Source organism: Stegodyphus dumicola, chromosome 8 (assembly GCF_044657685.1).
Source record: "Stegodyphus dumicola isolate Sdum_Otavi_A_Nest chromosome 8, ASM4465768v1".
NCBI lineage: Eukaryota > Metazoa > Arthropoda > Arachnida > Araneae > Eresidae > Stegodyphus > Stegodyphus dumicola.
In genome coordinates this window covers 36281332-36302685 of record NC_140775.1, presented here as the reverse complement: position 1 = coordinate 36302685, position 21354 = coordinate 36281332, and the positions used below count along the sequence as shown (strand labels likewise).

Here is a 21354-nt window from a genome sequence, read left to right as displayed (position 1 = left end):
AGAAGGGATTAAGCTTGATTTAATTCGCAATAATAAAAGAAGGCGTTATCTTTGTTATTGCGAAGCTTAATTTCTCTAGATTGGCAACAAATCCGCTATTCTGACAAGTTTCAAATGTAAACAAACATGGCCGCCATAGCAAAATAATTAGGCTTAGGTGCACTTAAACAAATTTTAAATTCTTGATAACTCTACAAATATTGCATGCAGATTTACTAAAGGCATAAAATCCTTAACCGGAAGATAAGAACAACATAATTCAATCATTTTTAAAGCAAAAAGTGCACATTTACAAACATATAAGAATATAGAAACTGAGATGACAGAGCCGGGTGACTAGTAAATTAAAACAACTTTTTACTATTACAAAAATAGATAAAGCAACTAATAACTTTAGCATTATATGAAAACAATTCTACACTGAGATTATTCATAAAGAACTTCTCAACGCAACTACTTATCAATCAGCCAACCTTACAGAAACATCTATAATAAACAGGATTAAAACTTTTCATAAGAAACTCAATATTACTTTCAATGCAAACTACAACAGATTTACTAATCTTTATGCGATCCCCAAATTCCATAAAACACCATTAAAATTTAGATTTATAGCTAATGGAACTAATAATTACAAGAAAAATATAGACTATTATTTTTCAATTCAACTTAATAAAATCTGTAAATTGATTTTCAATGATTGTAACACTAATCATAACTATTGCTGGATCATTCATAATAACACTCCTGTCATTAATACCATTCATACCATTAACATCCAAAACATTAACTGCTATGATTTTGAAAACTTATATACCTCACTTCCTCTAGAAGAAATCTATACCAGTCTACTTGATCTACCAAAACTTTTCCCTAATATACTTAATATCATGACTCTTGACAAATGGAAAACCTACCTAAAATGCACACTTTTTCATAACTACATCAAGTTTCAAAATCAACTTTTTAAACAAATCAGAGGATTGCCAATGGGCTTACATTCCAGCACCTCGATCTGTAATATCTTTTTATTTGTCAAAGAATTTAACTTCCAAAAAAATCTACAACCACAAGAGTTAAATTACTACAAACACACCTACAGATATATTGATGACCTTATTACAATTAATAATTTTGGTAAAATTGAAAACACCGACATTTATCCGAATTGTCTTAAACTTAATAAAACTAATAATTCACAAAATAGCATAGACTTTCTAGATCTTCAAATCATTAACTACAAAAAAATTTTACTTTTTGACAAAACAAGAAACTTTAATTTCAATACTAACAAATTAATAAATTGGAACTCCAACATATCCAAAAAAGTAATTAACAATACTATAATTAATCAAATACAACGAATTAAAACTATATGCACAGATACAATAGATTTACAACGCGAAATTTTGATCCTTATCAAAATTCTCAAAAATAATCTAATTCCCTTTCAATTTATCAACCATTGCCTTAAAAGAGCAGGCGTTAAATACTCACTCTAAATCATTTAACTGATAGGGATATGATAATTTATTCCTAAACCTGAGAAGGCGGTATAAGTTGGATGACTGTCAGTTGAAAGATTTGTATATAGTGTAATTACTCAATTGTATATATTGTAAAAAGCTAATTGTCTTCAGACATATACTGTTACTATACTGTTACTAAAAAAATGGGCCTATTTCCTGCCTTTAGACTGTCTACTAGCTCTTGGACAGCGAAAATGCCTTTTTCCTTTCTTAAATTCTTCATCATTGCGACACGACAATTAGCCAGAAATTAATTAATTTCCATTCACTAGTATTTTCAAAAAAATCTTAACAGACGGTCTCTCTCAGATAAGAACTCCACAAAATACATCCCTCAAGAATTCCAAGTTCCACCCACTACCATAAATTACTTCACACAAGTCTTACCGACTGATATTATTCAAAGCCCCTACTGCCGCTAAGAATTTTCGGACACCCTACACTTCTGAGTCAGACACGAAGAGAACACTTTGCCAACTCCCCCACTAGAAAGAATGTAAGTTACTTAATACCTTTCTGGCCTTTATATCTTCATGTACATTCACTGATCTTATTTATATTATTTTCTATATTATTTTTATGTTATCTTTGATTTGTTTTTACAAAGTTTGCATTATTTATCTTTTTTATAATCTTCTATGTTTATTTCAACTTTACTTTGAATTCGATTTCATAATGACAATTTCCAATGTTTAATTTCTACAAATAATATAGTACTCAAATGCATAAAGATGATAGTGTCGGGGACGGTTACTCGAGTTTTACAGGATTTCTCTACAGTAATTGATTTTTACTCCAAACTGAATTGACTAAAAGGCTTCATGAGAATAAGTTCTTTGAGTAGCAACTATTCGCAGAAATATTTGGCCTGACTAGAATTGCCGGTTTGGCTTTAACTTATAACTCGAGTAAAGACGAAACACTTTCATATTTACGCATTTTTATCAATTATTGTTCATTGAACGGGAGTTGGTTTGTTCCCCTTGAAAAGTCAACTAATTTCCGATCAATGACAATAATTACATGTTTTAATTTTCCTTTTACAATTGAAATATTATTCTTCGTGATGATTTAATTCCAGTCCCCGTTAAAACATTATTAACGTTTTGCTTTCAAATTACTTCAAAACATCTTTCAAAATATAACTTACCAGTATGGATGCACACTTTTAAAATAATTCTACTTTAATTAAACTTAGGAGATAATATAATCAATTAATCAATACTGTTTAGGAAATAAATTATATATATATATATATATAGTTATAACTTTTGGTAACCAAAATACGAGGTTCACATATGCATGTTATAGCAGTCCTATATACAAAATTTCAACGTTCTGAGCTTACTTGTTTTTGAGTTATGCGAGATACGTACATACGTACCCACAGACGCCGCGAAAAATTCTCTTTAGAATTCATTTTAAATCAGTTTTACAATTTTTTTGGAGGAAAAGAGTCTTTTATTCTGTGCTTACGTACAGATGTCATTCAAAAACGTCGTTAAATTGCATTCGATAGCGGTCAAAATGGATATTTTCGTTGAAATATGATGACTGAAACTTTTCTCGATTACAATACTTCCTTTTTACTTCGTGCAAGGAAGTAAAAATTTAAATTTTACTCCAATACATAGTATCATCTTCATCTTCATCATTAAGCTCAAGTTTTATACAGTAATTATCCTTCTCATTAAAACGTAGATTTAACTACTATCATATATATTATACAGTGTACATAATACATCTACAAAGGGTTAGGCATAATTTCCTACAAAACTGATAGGTTAAGAGGAAAATATCTTTATTTCTTAGCCTCCATACTACAATTCTTTTATATATGTACTGACTCCTTGACGGTCGATGAAGTTTTAAAAGGCGTCATTAATGATCAAGGAGCCGACTACCACCTCAGCATATCAAAGCCTCTCCATATTAGGCACCAATAACCTAATATGCTGAGGCAAATGATTGGCATGATAAATCCAATTAATTACCAATAAATAAATAAATAAATAAAATTTAAAAATTTAAGATCGTAACACCAATAATTAATTGTTTGTTGATATAAAGCTATATCATCTAGCAAGGAAGAATTCATATAAAATAAGTATAAGGATAAATACTCAAAAATTATTTAATATATTTTTAAAATCAATAATGCTTTTTCAAAATATGTTAATTTTTATCCAAAAAGATGGAACGGAGAAGGCAAGAAAACAGAACTAAAAAAACACGAAATCGCAAAATTTCCTCGGAAGGTATGTTGTTATATACAAGACACTCGAAAAAATTAAAAAAAAAAATTAATGTTCACTTCCAAGATATTGAAAATTTCAATGTGCCGTCATGGCTCACAGAACATCTAAACGGTAATATATTTGATACTAATGTAAGAACAGTTGACTGCATTGGAGGAGGTTGTTCAAGCACAAGTTTTAAAAGGCTATAGGGTTTAGAACTGTTAGAAAGGAGAATGACTAAAATTTTTCCTTTTAAAATTCTTCAAATAATTGAATTTTATGGCCTATTTTCCAGGTACGAAACATAGGTGTTAGAGAAATCCAGAAGTTATTTTACAAATAAATCATTCTGTAGACCTCGCGAGTAACTTATCTAGGAAGCACGCTTGTTTTTGGTTATTAAATACATTTATGATTTCACTAAATCATTTTCATGAATGTGAGAAGCTCCACTGACAAAATTTGTGTCACTTACATTTACAAAATCCGGGAATATTCATAGAATGTGGTATTTTTTGCGGAACATAACCTGAAACCGGACACTGCCTTGAAAGGTAGGATTGTCTTGCACCATCCGAAATAACTTTGTTTCAAAGATGGCGGTTAAACTGTAGATAAAACGAAACCGAAGCCTTGTTTAATCGAAAGTGTAAAGAAAAATAACACTGAATAATTAAATTCGAAAACCGGTCATTTACAGTTTATTTCGGCCAATTTTTTTTCGGCCAATTTTTTTTCGGCCATTCTTCAAATAAGTTTTTTTTTTTTTTTTGTTTAAATAATAGAGGGTTTTTTTTTTAATAATAGAGTTTTTTTTTTTAAATATGAGAATAAGTGATCTCAGTATGTTACAAGCAAAAACCGTGAAATGTGAAACAGATCTCGGCTCAGGAAACGAATTTCAAAAAGCTACATTTTTTGTTTGTCCAATTATATCAATTAAAAACCATGCTGAATTAATATTTTTCCTGAAAGTTGCTCAATTACCAATAATGAAAACTGTAGTAGTAAAAATTTGTGAGCGGCAACACTAATGCTGACTGCATTTCAGAGCTTTTGAAATTAGAAGCTTATATTTATTTACAGATATTACCAATTTAAGGAAGCATTGTAATCGCGAAAAATTCCGGGTACCATATTTCAACGAAAATATCCAGTTTTACCGCTATCGAATGCAATTTAACAAAGTTTTTGCATGACATCTGTACGTAAGGATTCAGTTCGTTTAACTTTCAAATTTATTCTGAAAGCTTACAGAGTAACAAACTAAGCGATTTAAAAGCAATAAGCAAAGTTCTTAAGAATATTTTTGTTCTTTTTAAATCTAATCTGTTTAAATACATTTTTATTTAAATAAATCAGATTGGAAAGCAATTTATTAGTATGATTATTTAATAATAACTCATTTAAATAAAAATGTAAGATTTTCAAAAAGTTGTTGGCCCATGGGGGGATCGAACCCACGACCTTCGCGTTATTAGCACGACGCTCTAACCAACTGAGCTAATGGGCCTACAGGAGAAAGGCTTTATCTGCGTATTTCTATTAAAATATGGTATGGATACGAAGAATATAAACATAAAATATAAACTGTCCAAATTAAATACGAAACACATGGTTACTCTTGCAAAACTACTAAAGACGTAGATTAGCAATTTCCTTATAGTTCGTTTGTTTAATTACGGCAAAACACGTTGGAGTTATCTGCCTAAGATGAAGGATGACTTATCGGAGGACTTTCTAAAGGAATCTAGTTGGTACCTATATTACACATGGAAAAACCACGAAAACGGCCTTGCTGTCAGCTCGTTCGCTGGAATCGAACTCGTGGCGAACTACCAGTGTTCAGCGATTCTGCCGCTTGACAGCTAGTGGAACGCTTTTTTATGGTATCACGGCACCTAACTTCAACACGAGGGGGAAAATGGAAAAAATAGCTGAGAATCGCAAGTAAATTCAATTTTCATGACTCAAGACAGTAAAAAAAAAAAAATTCACAATCATGTGTATGCTTTTTATACTAAGAATGAAAGCAAAGCAGTTGCATAAGCCTATATGTACAAAAAAAGGTAGTAGATGTGGCTGCAATGGGCCGCACCAAAAGTATATAAATATATAAAAAGAGAAGAGAGAGTGGTGCAATACGTATATAGAGAGAGAAAGAGTGGGCCATACAGAGTGGGTATATACAAGGTGGCTTAAAATTAAAACACCCCTACTTTGAGCTCTCTATACATCGAACTACTGAGTGTAAAGGCTCCAAAATTGTTAAACATACTGTTCAATACATTTGGAAACGGATTACATGAAAAAAATAGTTCCAGAAACACCGATAGGTGGCACCGTACAACAAAACATAAGCTGAAAAGACACAAAATACACTTTATAGGACATTTTATTCGAACGTACCAAACATTCATATCACAAAGACCTTATCGATGCAAGGGAACCTTCTCAATATAGTTTCCTTCTTCAAGATGTAAAATCGGCAGTTTGTGGATAGCATGTTCAACTGTTGATCGTAATGAGTCGATTGAGATGCTTCTCACATGCAGAGTGATATTGTCTTTCAAATCTGCCAAAGTTACCAGTAGTCGTCGATAAACAAGATTTTTTAAGTAACACCACAGCCAAAAATCACATGGATTAAGATGTGGAGAACGAGATTGCCAGAGAGCGAAATTGCAGTTACAATGACAGTTTAAGTTTCTTAACTTTTTTTTTTTTTTTTTTTTTTTTTTCGTATTAGCAATAGAAATTAAAAAGGAATATTTCCATACTTTATGTCTGGTTCTTTTTTAAATTATTTGTGCCTTTTTCAGCATATTTTCCGTTGCACAGCGCGATCTATCGAAACTAATATTTTTTCTCACATAATCCGTTTCCCCATGTCTTGAATTAGTATGTTCAACAATTTTGGGGCCTCTACACTCAGTAGTTCGATTGACTCCTCACGGACTGACTATCTCGCACTTTAGACGACGAGGCACACTCTCGATACTAACGAACTGCGGACCAGCATGGTTTATATGGCTTTCGGCTTGTGTTCGAGAACATTCTGGGCTAAACCGGTAAGAATTCGTTCCAGAAGGTTCTCCATCCGTCCCTGCAAAATCGCCAATTTTGTCTCCCAATGGGCGATTTCTCGCCAAATATGGCAACCCTGCCTACCCTTGCCATTTTATGGCAACCCTAAAACTGCTTTGCGGGGAAGCCATCTTACCGCGCCTGTACATTTCGTAACATTGAACGCATGTACATTTCGTAACAATATAAAATCTTATGGTTATGTAAATAACATATAAATTGGAAGCTCTTTATATATCCCCCTTTCTCTCTCTCTTTCTTTCCTTTTTTTTAATAACTTAATTAATTAATGTTCTGATATTTTGATATCTTTCCCTATATACCCCTCTATATTAAAAAAATAGAAAGCCAGGGAAAAAATGCCCTAGCTTTTAAATTTGAAGTTAGTTTTATGAGTTCGGAAGAATAGATATTATTTTTGTTTAACAAGATCTTATTTAAAAGACGCCAAATATTTGTTCGATTTTTTTTAGACTAAAATGGGGTATTAATCTCGAAATGAGATTCTGCGTGTATTCACCATAAACACCCTTATCACTTTTCAAATTGTTGCTAACAAATATTATCGTCCGATATTATTTTAATGAAATTAAGCAACGAAACACCTGCTTGTATGTATGTAAGTTCCTCTCACTGTAAAAAAAAAAAAAAAAAACAATAGTACCTACAAGCATCATGTTTTGAATAATGTAGTGCAACTCAAACATGTGCAACTGGAAGCTTGAATTTCGAGTTTCGAATTTACTTTATCATTTATTTCATGTTTTGTAATACTCTAATGAATTTTAAATTAACAAACTCAACCGATTCGAAAGCGAGCAGTAGCAGCAATGTTCTAAATAACACATTTTTACCTCCAGCGCAAGACTATTGTCATTCGGAAAAAATGTAAGATATTTATCATTGCATTTTAATTAAAAAACTCGACTCTATCAAATGTGTTGCCGTGACCAGAAATAAAATATTTTTATCTTCGACGCGCCAGCATGTTGCCATTCAGTAAAACCCAAGATATTTTCACATTTAATCTGGAAGGTTATCGAGTAATAAACTAAGCAATTTAAAAACAATAAACGCAGTTCTTAAGAATATTTTCTTCTACTTTTTAATGTATTATATTTATATAAACGTGTATTAAAACGTTTATATAAAAAACTACCTGAGCGACAAACTCTACCCCTTGTGGAACAGTTTAAGAATTGCGAATAGTATGATGAAATAACCTAAAAGATATTTAAGGTAATTTTTTTATAATAAAGTTTTTAAAGTGAATAATTAATTATTAAGAATTCATATTTAAGCCATAAGTTAGGGAATGCTAATTAAAGTATTAAGCGATGTCAAATGAATGCAGGCCAGAAGTCGTCGAGCTGGTGAGCGTGAGTCAACGGCGCGTTTAGGGTTGCCAGATACGGTGCGAAATCCCACATTTGGCAATATTTGGAGACAAAATTGGCGATATATCATAGACGGAGCAAGAGCATTCTGAACGCACTTTTAGCTGCTTTCTCCGAAATATTCCCGAAGGTACGTTAAAGCTATATATACCCTACCTGTACAGGGAGAAAATAGTGTCTTGAGTTCAGAGATTAACTTGAGAACGATCGACCGAGTCGGGAGATGTACTTTAGTACTTTGCCGTAAAGTTCTTTTCACTACTGTAGCCTGAAGGCTGTGTGGCTGATTGTTTCAGCTTGTTTGCCGTAGCTTTTCGACGAGTGTAAACGTGTCTCTGGAACTATCCTTTGTAATAGTGCTTACTGGCGAATAAATTATGTTTTGATTCTTCATCAAGTGTTGTTATTCATCAATTAGTCGAATCCACGAACCCATAGAACGCAACAATACTTTTTCTTTTTTATAATAACTATTTTAAGCGGCTGGCTGCCCGAGTGGCTAGTTTTTGAAGAAATAATATAGCGAATATAAAAATATACATAGCAACCTTTAGCACTCTATCGTGAATTCTTAAGATATGCTGTTTTTAAATATTTTGCGATTTTGCCGCTGAATAGAATTTCCTGTGGCCTATGTGCAAAGAATACGATATTTAATAACTAAAGTTAACACATATAAAGTTAATAATAAAAAGAGAAAAAAATTTAGCCATCTTATAAGGTATTTCTCCCGCCTTCTTAGCGTGCCTTCGTGGTGTGGCGGTCTGCATGCTGGACGCGTATTCCAGAGGTCCGTGGTTTGATTCCCGGCGAGAGCGTTGCTCATTTTTCATCTTTCCTGCTACCAAAAAAAAAAAAAAAAAAAAAAAAAAACCTAATGTCTCTACAAGTTAACTAAGAAAACTGAATATTGATAAAATCAACTGAGAAAAGACTGAAAAAAATATAAACACTGATCGGGAATTATAAGCATATGCTGTTATGTATCTTTTAAAAATTTTGTGATATTGTTGTTGAACTGTATGTAGCTTACGTGCGAAGGAATGATGCTTAGTGATAAAGCTAAAAAGGCAAAAAGGGGAGGTTTAGCTATAACGAGTGCAAAAGCAGACTGGTACACAGCAAGCTCAGCCGGAGCGTAAAAAACCTTAACAAACCCTTTTGGGAGACCATTAAAATCTGAAACATTTCAGACTTTTTTAATGTAAACTTTTGAGCTGTTAGACCGTAATCTGAAATTTTCAGACAGCAAGTTATTATTTTTTAAAAACAATTTGACGTTTTCGTCTTCATATCATTTCACATTCAAAAAAGAAACGCAGAAATAAATACCGGGATTCTAAAATTGAATTTTTTTGAGTCGAATTTCAAGTCATTTATGTAGGTATTATTGATTTATTTATTATTTTTAATTATTTATGCTTTGATTATTTTTATTTATATATTTCTAAATGAAATAGTAATAATTAAAATTAATTTTCCTCAATAAAATATTGATATTACATATTTAGAGTTAAGTTTTCATTTCATGTCGGATTCATTAACAAACTAAGTGCTTCTTCGCTCTAGTTAGAAGAAAGGAAAAATTACAGTTTCAATTGTACAATGAAAAGTTAATCGAAGATCAAAAGAATGAATTTTATTGCAGTTTAAATTTAATAAATTTCCTTCTATTAATCATCGAACTGTGGAGGATTAAATATAGGTCCTTCGCCTCCTCCTGGATGCCATCTTGGAATGTGTATTTCTTCTTGCACTTCTCTAGGTCCAAGCTCACGTTGTTGGAACTGAACTACTAGCAATAGGTGGATTGTCATCTCCGGTAGAGGTGTTGCCACTAAACAAAAGAAAATATTACAACAATTTCATTCAGCTGTCAGAGAAATCATAGAAAAATATACACACTATCTTAAGAAAGCAGTGACAGCACTGTACGAAAATTTTTAGAATAGGAATACAAATTACATCGAATTAAAACTCGTATTACATTATCCAATCTCAGAATTAAGTATAAAGTATTAGCTGGTATCAGGATGGTAGTGCAATAATTAACTAATACATAACCTGTAAAATCTGACTATTATTAATCATTATTGATGCGAGGATAATGATAATATTTTCAACAAAACTAGCTTTCAAAGTGATTTTCAGATGAATGATTTGTTAGAACGATTTTTTTTTTTTTTTTTTTTTTTTTTCTTTTAATCAGAAAAGGCGAAGATAAAAAATTGTGCGGAACGTGTTCGTGTCATCTGAAAAATGTTTACGTTTACAGAGAGTATTAAGTGTTGCCATGCATTCTTTTTATATTCACTATATTATTTAAATTTGTGATTCGAACTCAGGAAGATATCCGAAATCTGTAAAAACAGTTACTGCTTGGAGTTGTAAAAATGGTTCAAAATTTTTGTTTCATTTCTATCCCCCCCTCTTCTAGCATGTTTATTCACAAAGTTTACACGAACTGTTAACAAAAAAATACTCACTCAGTATTTAAATTTAAACAGTAACTAAAAAGTATAATTTTATTTTAAAACTTTAACTAGTGTAAAAAAAACACTAGAAAAATCCAAATATTTATTTTAATTATTTTGTAAAGTATTTTCTTCCTCCTTTCTCCAGGCCTTCGTGGTGTAACCGATAGCACACTCGGCGCGTATTCGACAGGTCCAGGTTCGAAAAAGAAAATTTGCTCATTTTTCATGTCTCCTGCTTCGAAATTACGTAATGTCTTTACAAGTCTACGAAGAATCAGATTGCCGATAAAATATGCCGATTACTACTAGGTGGGTGCTCAACTAACCTGCACTAGGTAGACACGGAAGCAAGCTTTTTCTTAAACTGTCAACACATGTAGCTGAGGCAAAGGAAGTGCATTTAGGAAATAATACATCGAATTAAAACTTTGTAAAATATTATATAAGTATAAAAGGCCGGTACATTTATATAAGAATACGCGAAGCAATTTCTCATCGTTTTCAGAACTCTAAAATGAATAAGTTATTAATTACATTTGTAGGTTGCTTGACCATGCAAATCATCCAAATATTAACAATACATATAATTCAATGCATTTTTGATTAAATTTAGGAACATTAAAATGCATGCTTAAGGCCTAGGAAACGATTCTTTAATTTTTTTTACTGTGCTAGATGAAATGAACTGGTGTCTCATGATTTTATTACATTTTTACCTGCGATATATTCATATGTAAGGCAAATCCTTCTACACAGTACTCCTTGACAGAATTCCTTACAATAGAACTTCTCGTGACTTTTACCGTATTAGACATTTCAATTGCTTAAAAAAAACTTATCGAAAGCTCAGTTTTAAAGATTGGTTAAAAAAGACACCGAGTCAAGTCTACACCTCTCTTTAGTCTTAGACAATGCCATAAAACAGATGTCTAGACTTCTCTTTGGTCTGGACATGGAGTCCAGGCCACAGAGTGGCTTTTGCGAAACCACTCTTTGGTACATGGGCTTCTTTCCTTTTTTTATCTAAAAGAATAATAATCTATTTTTAAATATGATGAAAACTTTTGCCAAGTTATTCTTGTTCTCTTAAGGATCGTTTGCGTTGCTGCATGTGGTATGAGAACTTCATTACTAGGTAATGGGTGTTCCAACAAGAACGTCGGATTTGAATAGCACAGCAAAATACTTGTTTTTTGGGAAATGAAAAATATTCTTACCTACTTACAACAGTCAAAAGTTCCGATTTAAAAATGAAAAATAATATCTGGCATATGTCTTCCACAACTTGCTCCGCCGCAGCGCACTCTCTCGACGAAATTCATAATCACCTTTCACATATCTGCTAAATAAGGTGATTGTTGGCACTTTTACGATTCTTCTGCAAATCATTTTGTTGCTTCTTTCCAAGTCTGGAATTTTTGGGACTCACAGTAACACTATCCTGCCCAATACTGATTTTTCTATAGGCCGGCTGGATCGAGAGATGGTGACTAAATGTCTGCTGTCAAACTGTGTTCTCGAATTTCTTTAAAACTCTGCGAAATGTTGTTTTATTAGGTGCACGTTCACGTCCAAATACTGCAAGAAGCTTCCTAACACATCGTGCACAACACTTGTCATTCTTATAATAAGTTTTTACAATGAAAATTGGTTGTTCTTTTGTGAAGCGCTCCATGTTGGCGAAGCTGCAACGAAACTACGAAATGAATTGACAGTGATAAAATACCACTATTGTCAGATCAACTCAAACTCGACGTTTCTGAATCGGACAGTTTACCAAATGTATGGATGGAAAAATATTTCTCATTGTTAAAACATAGACTAAATTTTCGCATATGAAATTCAAGTGCTTTTGTTGGGCCACCCTACAAAAGCTTCACCCTCCAAGATAGCATTAATTTCAGTGAAATATATGAAGATAATTTTGACTTCCGTAAAGAGCTATGGTTTGAAAATCATGTTAGGCTTAGAAAATACATCCCGTTTTACATAGAATCTTGAACATCTTTGATGTTTAATTTTTATTGGGTTAAAAAGTAACTGTCTAAATTTTATTTGTTGGGTGTATTTTTTCAATTATTGCTGCAAGCAATCATTGAAGATAAACATAAATTTAAAATTCGCTGGGAAGCCCTTTTTTCGAGAATTAGAGTTTGCTTGAAAAATAGTCGGTTATCAAATGTGGAGTTAGCCTTCCTAACTAAGTTGGGAGTTTTACATCAAGTTTCACAGATTTTATAACAGGAATACCGATAATGATGCTTAAAACTTTAAAGGTATTTAAGCCATAGTGTCAACCCAGCTTGAAAAGCCCTACGTTCTCTGGGTTTATTCTTGGCTACCATCGGTTTCCAACAAGCTTTTTCGTGTATTCGGCAGTAATTAGTAACCTATAAACAACCAGATTTCAACTGGGCCTTTAGATCTTCTATCAGTGTGGGTAGGTACTCTACCGTCTCGTTTTTGAAACTATATGCCATCTTCAAATAATTTCTATTTGACGATTTAAACTCGAGTCTTCGCTTGATCTTGAATATGAGTCTGATTCTGACATGGTATGTCCTCCATAAGACAACGAACTCACAAATTATTTTACATTATGGGTATGTTCTTTACTAAAATCTTAGTTATACTCCATGCATACTCACGCCAAAGAAGGAAAACAAAAACCAGAGCGTAAATCAAGCAGCCGATCAGAGTGTCCCATAATGTGAGCTCAGACAAAGGGAAACCATTGTCGCTTTCGGGCAACATCAAGCGGATGCCAGGCACCTTGGACGCTGCGCGTAGAATACTCTTGCCCAGTTCTTCGAAGGGGTTTCCAAACAGTTCTGCAAGCAACAGAAATCATACTAATTTCTTTGTTTTTATAACGAACCGATAAAATATGCATAATTCAAAATATATAATTATTAATTAAATATAAATACATAAGCAATTCATAATTAATAACAATATATATGAAGATCCGGGAGGCAAAACCATTTCTGTCCGTTGAGAGAAATTTTGAGAAAAATTAATTTTTTAGTTTGTGTAACTTTAACCAAGAAGACACTATTGTTATAAAAATTCGTAATTAACTTTCAATCTTTATTTAATGACATTTTTATTATAATATATATATATATATATATATTATAATATGCATACATATATACATATTACATATATACATATTATAATATATATATATGATTATAATATATATATGCATACATATATACATATTATAATATATATATGATATATATATATATTTTTCTAGACCAAAATTGGTTTTTTGGTTTTTCAAAAATTGTTATTACTGCTTTGCTTGATATATATATATATATATATATATATATATATATATATATATATATATGCAAAATAGTACAGAAACGAATTTTTAATGTTTTTTCAAGCTGGCTAAAATCCTTTTTCCCCAGTTTCTTCTGTTAGTCTTGGAAACACAAAGCTTCTTAACCGTCATAATTGACTTTTCCTCAAGTGAAATTCTTTTCCGTCATTTTATTTTTCAGTTCTTGAATCAATTTCACTTTTTCTTGTTCTTCAGCAAGTTTCCCAGATTTTTTATCAAGCATATCAGTTTCTGCTTGTAATGTATCACAAGACTACAAGTATCCTTTCTTGGGTAACAGAATCCGATACTGAACTTAGAAACATCCCTGAATTTATCACATGACACTGGATTGTTCGTTTACTATATGTCGTGTAATTTTGTGATGTTAAACTCTGCCGGCAGGCATATTTTCTTACTCTTTTTTAAGGAATAAGAAGACTTTCTTTCCTTGATGGAGCCGATAAACTCGATTATTTTAGAAATAGTTTCCTTGGGAATTGCATGTTTTCGGTTTGAATGTTTTCCTCTGCGATCTACTGGTGATTTTCCGTCAATGGCCAAAGCTTCTCTTATGTTTTAACCTGATTTTTTATAATGCCGTTGAATGCAGAAAAGTTGTTTATACAAATCTGCACATCATTACATTGCTCGTTTTGGATACAAGATGCTCAGTATTAGTAAGACACACTCTGTGAAGATCCCTCATTTGAACATCGGTGCATCACAGGCAGAAGCGTTACAAGACTGGAGAGATAATTGGAGACTGGAGAGAAGACCGAAGATTTGGGTATTTATAACTCCCAAGTTCAATAAACGCTTTGAGACTTCGTTGTTTTTTTGGTATCACAAATCAAAGAAAAAACATTAGAAACAGTCAGATCCTAAATCATGTGTGGTTGCTCCTACAGTTTCCATAACTTCACGGATTCTCCCTGTTTTCATCCGCTTCCTCGCGAAACTCCGCCATTTCGGCTTTCCGTATTTATAAGTACTACTGAAGAACTTAACGGACGAAACCAAGAGGTTGTCATTTCCAGAGACAAGAACGAACATAAATATTCCCCAGTACGCAGTATCTTTCCTCAGTTACAAGTACAAACTTGAATACGTTTCCTGCTGAATCTTCGCAAAAAAATGGAATAAATGGTTTTCCCTCAATCTTCATATAACAAAACAGTGCATAATTTTCCCCTTGATTAAAATCCTGGAAAGTTTCTATTTATATGTTTATATTAGTTAAATCTATATTAAATTAATTGCTGTTTTGAAAGATGTTATTTCTTCTCTTTTAATTTATCATGCAGTTAATCAAAATAGTTATGGACATATGTGACCACATTAAGCGGCGCCTGCTGTGCTAATGACCTAGATAAATATAAATCCTCAATATGTGTTATATATATCAGTGGTCTCAAACTTTGCTTCTAGAGAGCGATTTTATGGGATACACGAATATATCTCCCGTATGGATTGGATTGGATTATTTAATTATGGAAAAGCACACGAGGGCTATCTGCCTAAGGGGAGGGATGACTTCTTGGAGGACTTTCTAAGGGAAACTGGCTCGTACATACGTTACACATGGGGATACAAGAAAACGCCCATGCAGCCAGCCCGTTTGCGGGATTCGAACCTCTGACCGAACTACCAGTGTTCAGCGTCTTTACCGCTCGGCCGCTGGTGGGCCTATCTCCCGTACGTTAGTTATCATTGTTAAAACAAAAAATTTCAAGAAAGATTTTAATGATTTTTTAGCCCAGTTTTACATTATTTTCATTGCCATTATAAATAAACGCGAGTAATGCCCCTCAAGAACTACAAATGGAGCTAATTAATTTTCACTGTGACTTAAATCTTGTTCAAAGATATGAAAATACAAGTTTTATTAACCTTTTTCGAATTTATTAAAAGGTAATTATCCTCAGTTACAAATTCTCGTGATAAGAATAATCGCTTTGTTTGAAAATGCACTTATATGGGAACAGTGTCTTTTTCGCAGTTGAATATTAATAATAAAGAACCAGGCAGATCCACATTCTGTGACAACGACAGTTTTTAGTAAGTTTTCCCCAAGATTACAAGCTTTATGAAAAATGGAAAAGCTATGAGGTGTTGCAGTTGAAAGTTGTGGTAAGAAGTAAAGAAATTTATAATTATTTAACATACAAATATAGATATTTTATCTGTATCCGACAAAGAAAAATTTATTGAATGAAAAGAAAGATAAGAGATTGTTTTCATTTTTTCTTAAGTTCTGTTCCACTTGGAAAGTTTTCGTAATTTATTTATTTTAAGCAATTATTTATCAGTAAATAACTGAATTTAGTCATTAACTCAACACATTAGAACTATTTGAAATACATGTTCGCTTGTAAGTTAATTTTTAATTATCAGTACGTTTGAAATATAAAGTATAACTAACAGAAATTTATTGCAGATGCCAGTAGATTCCAGAAAATAAATAATAATTGAAATTATTTTCTTTTGCGTTATTGTTACCATTTCTGTATATTTTGATAAATTTTTAGTAAATAAAATTAAAAATTTTGTTAAAATAATTAGTTTGGTTTAAAAAAAAAACTTTTTTTTTTCGCAGTGTCCCTTATTCTTAATTCCAAGCAGTTTTCCAGAGAATAGGATTAAATTGTCTGCTCTAATTTTGTTTGACTGGAATGCAGAATAAGAGATTTATTTTAGAAATGGCTCCAAAAATTGATAATTATTTCGAAGTTTACATTAATGCACTTTCCAAGTAAAATATTCTCATCAACAAATTGTACAGCGGTGTAAAAATCGAGTTTTCTGCATTGTAAAGAAAGATATTTTTAATATATTAAATCTAAAAGGAAAAGGAATCTAGCTGAAAGTAAAAATGAAAAAATGGCTGCAAAATCTCATCCTAAGACTGTTCGAATGCGGATATAGATCAAGAAAGTAAAGCCTATGATCCTGAAAGAAAACCCACCGACTCATCACATCAGAAATGGGAATTTCTTCTGGCATTGTAAGTAAAATCATTCCTAGAGATTTAAAATTAAGAAAAGTATTTAGAACTAAAGTTCATTTGCTTTTGCCAAAGAATACTGCCGAAAGAAAAGCGAATTTTAGAAAATTATGTGAAAAATACCTAGCTGCTGATAAATGAAAATTCGTGGTAACAATTGATGAGGCATGAGTATATACACTTAAATGACGGTAATAAAAAAGAATCATTTTTCTATAGCTCAACTGACGAAATAAACCGTACGAAATGGTTTCGTCTGTGTACAGAAAATTTTACATCCTGATAACTGCGGGGTGTTACACCGGTAAATTAAAACTCAAACATTTCTCAAATAATGTTAAAATTAATTACCTGTACTATCAGCAGAGTATTTAAAAACCAATTTTTGACGAAAAAAGTCCGGCCTTCTATGGAAAGGACATAAAAAAGTTGAGGTTCGTACGGAGAACAAAGCCTGTAGCCTGTCTAATAACAGGCCGTCTGCCTGTTATTTAGCAGAGAAGGAATCAGAAAGAGTAATAAAATATATCCCACTTAATGCAATACCTGACGCTTCTCCTACGGACTTTTGTGCTTTCGGTTTGTTCAAGCGTGCCTTAGGAGGAAAACGGCATCCAAGACCACTGAACGGACTTAATGGAAAATGGCCAAAGAGGAATAGGATAAAACTGGCATGTAGGTGCTAAGAGAAGTTTATTTTCATGGAAAATTTGAGCTGCAGCTACAGCCAAGATTCAAGGCTGATAGACAGAAGCAAATCGCCTCAAGAAATACATCTTTCATGCATAAAAATTAGTTATGAAAATAATTTCCATAAAGTGCGGATGACTTCCTGTAATTAACTAATTACTGTCCAGGCTGCATCGGCTGCATCAAAAGAAAACCGACGAAGTCTTAGGAAAACGGCATCTAAGAGCACTGAACGGACTTTGGAAAATGGCCGAAGAGGAATACTTCATACAGTCATACAAAAATTAAAATGACTGTGCTAAGAAAAGTTCACTCAAGTTCCAGCTGCAGCTATAACCAAGAATCAAGGCAACTAGATAAAAGTAAATAGCCTAAAAAATTTTTTTAAATATTAGCTTTCATGCATAAAAATTAATTATGAAAATTATGTCCATAAAGTGTGAATATTTCCTGTAATTAAATAATTACTGTCCAGGCTGCATCAATATTAAACCGATGGAATCTTCCAAAATGTTCTTTCACGTAAGATGAGTATATTGTTTCCATTGTAGCATAAATCGTAGCGGTCCCGTTGCTGCCGGTTAAAAAGATTCTATTTCCAGAATCTTTATATTGAATTTATCATCTATATTAAATGTCTGCCGTCGGTTTCAAAACTCACCAGCATACAATACCTTATAGATGAATTTAAATTCCTAACCAAATTGAGAAGCGTATTAAGCAAGGGCGCCACTGTAGAGAAGTTCTACTACTTGTTAGTATCTTTGAATTTTTAGTTTAGTTCTTGTTATTTGAGTCGCCTCCCGAGTGAGGCGTAGTGTGTTAGCGTCAAGTCGACGCATTGTGAATTTTAAAGGATACTTTTAATCCTTCTCCTGTGTAGTTCCTACACGCACACGCACTTATTACACGTGTAGTTGCCACTTAGAAGATAAGCAAGTGGTTCTTACAAAATTATTATTAATTTTCTTACTTTCATCTCTCCAATTGGTTCCAGAAAGTTGACAAATTTCGTAAGAAAAAATGCTCAGCAGAAGCAACAGTAACACTGGAGAAGAAAATGCAAAATGTTAATTTGTGGAAGAATTTTAGTATTCTAAAAAAAGAGTAACCCGAAAAGAAATATTTTAAAAAAACAAAAGCGGGTTTCGAAGCATTAAGATTCCTTTGTAGAAATTTTAATATTAAACAAAGTTTCTCATTGCTTAAACTGCAAATCTTCGTTTATTATTTAATTTACTGAGGATACAGATGTATTTAAAGACTCTGCAATTGAGTTCTGCGTCGGGGTATTTTCTCTTGTTACCAGCGATTTAACTTTAGAAACAGTACGTACCTTTCTCGGGTATTTGTTTATTCTTTCCATGTAGAATTAACAACTGACGATTTCCCTTTTCGATTAAGAATATTGCTTAGTTTGCAGTTAGAAATTTTAAAATCATGCATTTCATAACGCTTTTGAATTATGGAATAGAAATATTTCTCTTCGGAAAGTGCAAAAACATATCCTTCAATCCACAGCTTGTGTATAGGCGACATTTTGAAAGAAGAATAAATTTTACAGCAGTAAACGATATTTCTCATTTCAAATAATAAGCTGTTGCCATAAATTTTTATTCCAAAGCATTTTTTTAAAATTCTTTATCCAAATTGTTCTAAAAATCTGTAAACACTCTCCGAAATTAAAAAAAATTTTGAAACATATTTTAAGCACTTCACCATTTTCCCGAGACAGACCCGTCGATTTGATAAGAGTCTTCAGTATTCAGTAACGGAACACACTCGATTGGGTTAAAAATGGCCTGGCTTCTTACTCCCGATAAACATTCGTCCCTTTGTGTTATCCAACCCCAGAATGCAGCGAAAATGAAAGGAGATGACTGAGGGCTTAATTAGTCAAGCTCTTCCCATAGCTACGTTAAGTAAGATCACTCAAAGTAAAGTTCACTTAAAGAGATGGGGGATAGGAGTGCACTTCCAATCTCGTTTCAGCTGGCTTTGCAATGGAACTACTGCTGATTTGAAAGCAGACTTTTAGGCAATCGTCTTTGTTAATTTTCAGATAAGAGACTAAAAATCACAAAAGAAATTTTTCTTTTGAGTATGGAGACAATACTCAGTAACCTTAAGTGTAACAAATAGGCGATTTTTTAAGTAGGTCTTGGAAACTGGTGAAAAGAGGAAAGAAACATATCTAAGGCTAGTTTCAGATGCAAAAATTTAGTGTTTGGAGGGAAAAAAGGAAAGAAATATTTGAGTTTTGTAGGACCGCGAAGTAGTTAAAACTGCCAGAAGAGAAATGCATAAGCGTACGATACTTGAAAATAAAAAATAAAAAAAATTATACTCGCTGTTTTATTATTTTACAAGTAAATAGGAAATTTCGGAAAGACTTCTTTCTGGGTTTGAAAAGTGTTCTCCAATTCCAGAAAGTCGCGCCACTACCTAACTTTTTATATTTATTTTGCTCCAGTTTGTGATCATTGATATTTATATACTACTACTACTGTTCGTCTAGCAAAAGTATAGCGACACTTTAAAACAATTGATTCCATCACTACAGTCAGTTATTTCAGATCCTTCAGTGTCATCCTTCCGCCCGACTTGCTTCTTAACTAAGGTAACGATAGCTGCGGCAGGTGGTCGAATTTTCTAATTGTATTCTCCCACTTCATTTCCGTTTAGCGTATTTTGCCTCTTAAAAAGTACACTACTGAAGACTGACGTGAACTATAGTTTCAAATTAGGTGGAGAAATAACTGCTTTATGGTGATGATGACAAGCGTTGAGATTGAAAATAAGGGTGGGTGAAAAGGCCTTGAAGTGTCTATTTTAAAAGAACGAGCCTGAAAAGGCACTACAAGAATTCAGAAGTTTTAACGTCTTGGCAACGGGTCAACCTCAGTATGTAGAATTACCATTAAGGTCATCATATATTCAGGTTGTGGATTATCATAAAGATAATCCATAACACCTTAAAATAATTCAGTGCTAAGAAAATCTGCGACTTAAAATCATAATAAGTCATTATATGACGAGAAAAACTTTAAAAAAAAATTTACATGAACAAAAATGGCAAATGATAAAACAAGGAATTAATTAGTAACATACTGAAACACAGATTTTTTATGCTCTGCTGTTTGCTTGTTGCGAACATATATACAGGTGACACGTCGATGTGTTAATGCAATTACTTTCCAAGACCTTAATACATAATTTTATTTAATAATACTATTTGGTTACCCCATCAGCATTGAACGGTACTAAATTATAAATACCGAGGATAATTCTTGGTAAAGTATCTCTTACTTTGTGCTAAAAATTATGAGATAAAAAATTAATAATAATTATTATTATTAAGTTAATAATTACACGTTGTAAAATGCCAGGGAAGATCGAAAGTTAAAAAAAAAATCTTAACCACTCATCCATATTTAATACAGACATTTTTTATTTTAAATGCATTTTGTGCTTAGAAAAATTATTAAACGCTCGTATTTTTGTTTAGTTCACCCATGCTGTTTCATTGTGAGTGGATTATCGTCATCTATTTTTAACCTACTTCCTGATAAGCTATCGAGTTCAAA

At 32.4% G+C, this 21354-nt stretch overlaps 1 protein-coding gene and 1 non-coding gene across 2 annotated transcripts in view; both read right to left on the bottom strand.

Moving 5' to 3' along the window:
• Window positions 1-5208: 5208 nt before the first annotated feature.
• Window positions 5209-5282, bottom strand: TRNAI-AAU (transfer RNA isoleucine (anticodon AAU)). Its single transcript has one exon. It is a non-coding gene; the product is annotated as a tRNA-Ile (tRNA).
• A 4588-nt stretch (window positions 5283-9870) lies between these two features.
• LOC146995732 (uncharacterized) overlaps window positions 9871-21354 on the bottom strand; it is a 164190-nt gene continuing 152706 nt past the window's right edge. Inside the window, exons 4-5 of the mRNA XM_085822979.1 lie at window positions 13379-13561; window positions 9871-10090 (exon numbers count right to left, since the gene is read on the bottom strand). Of these exons, the coding sequence (XP_085679105.1) occupies window positions 9927-10090; window positions 13379-13561 (347 nt within the window). The 3' untranslated portion in view covers window positions 9871-9926. The remainder of the gene's footprint in view (window positions 10091-13378; window positions 13562-21354) is intronic.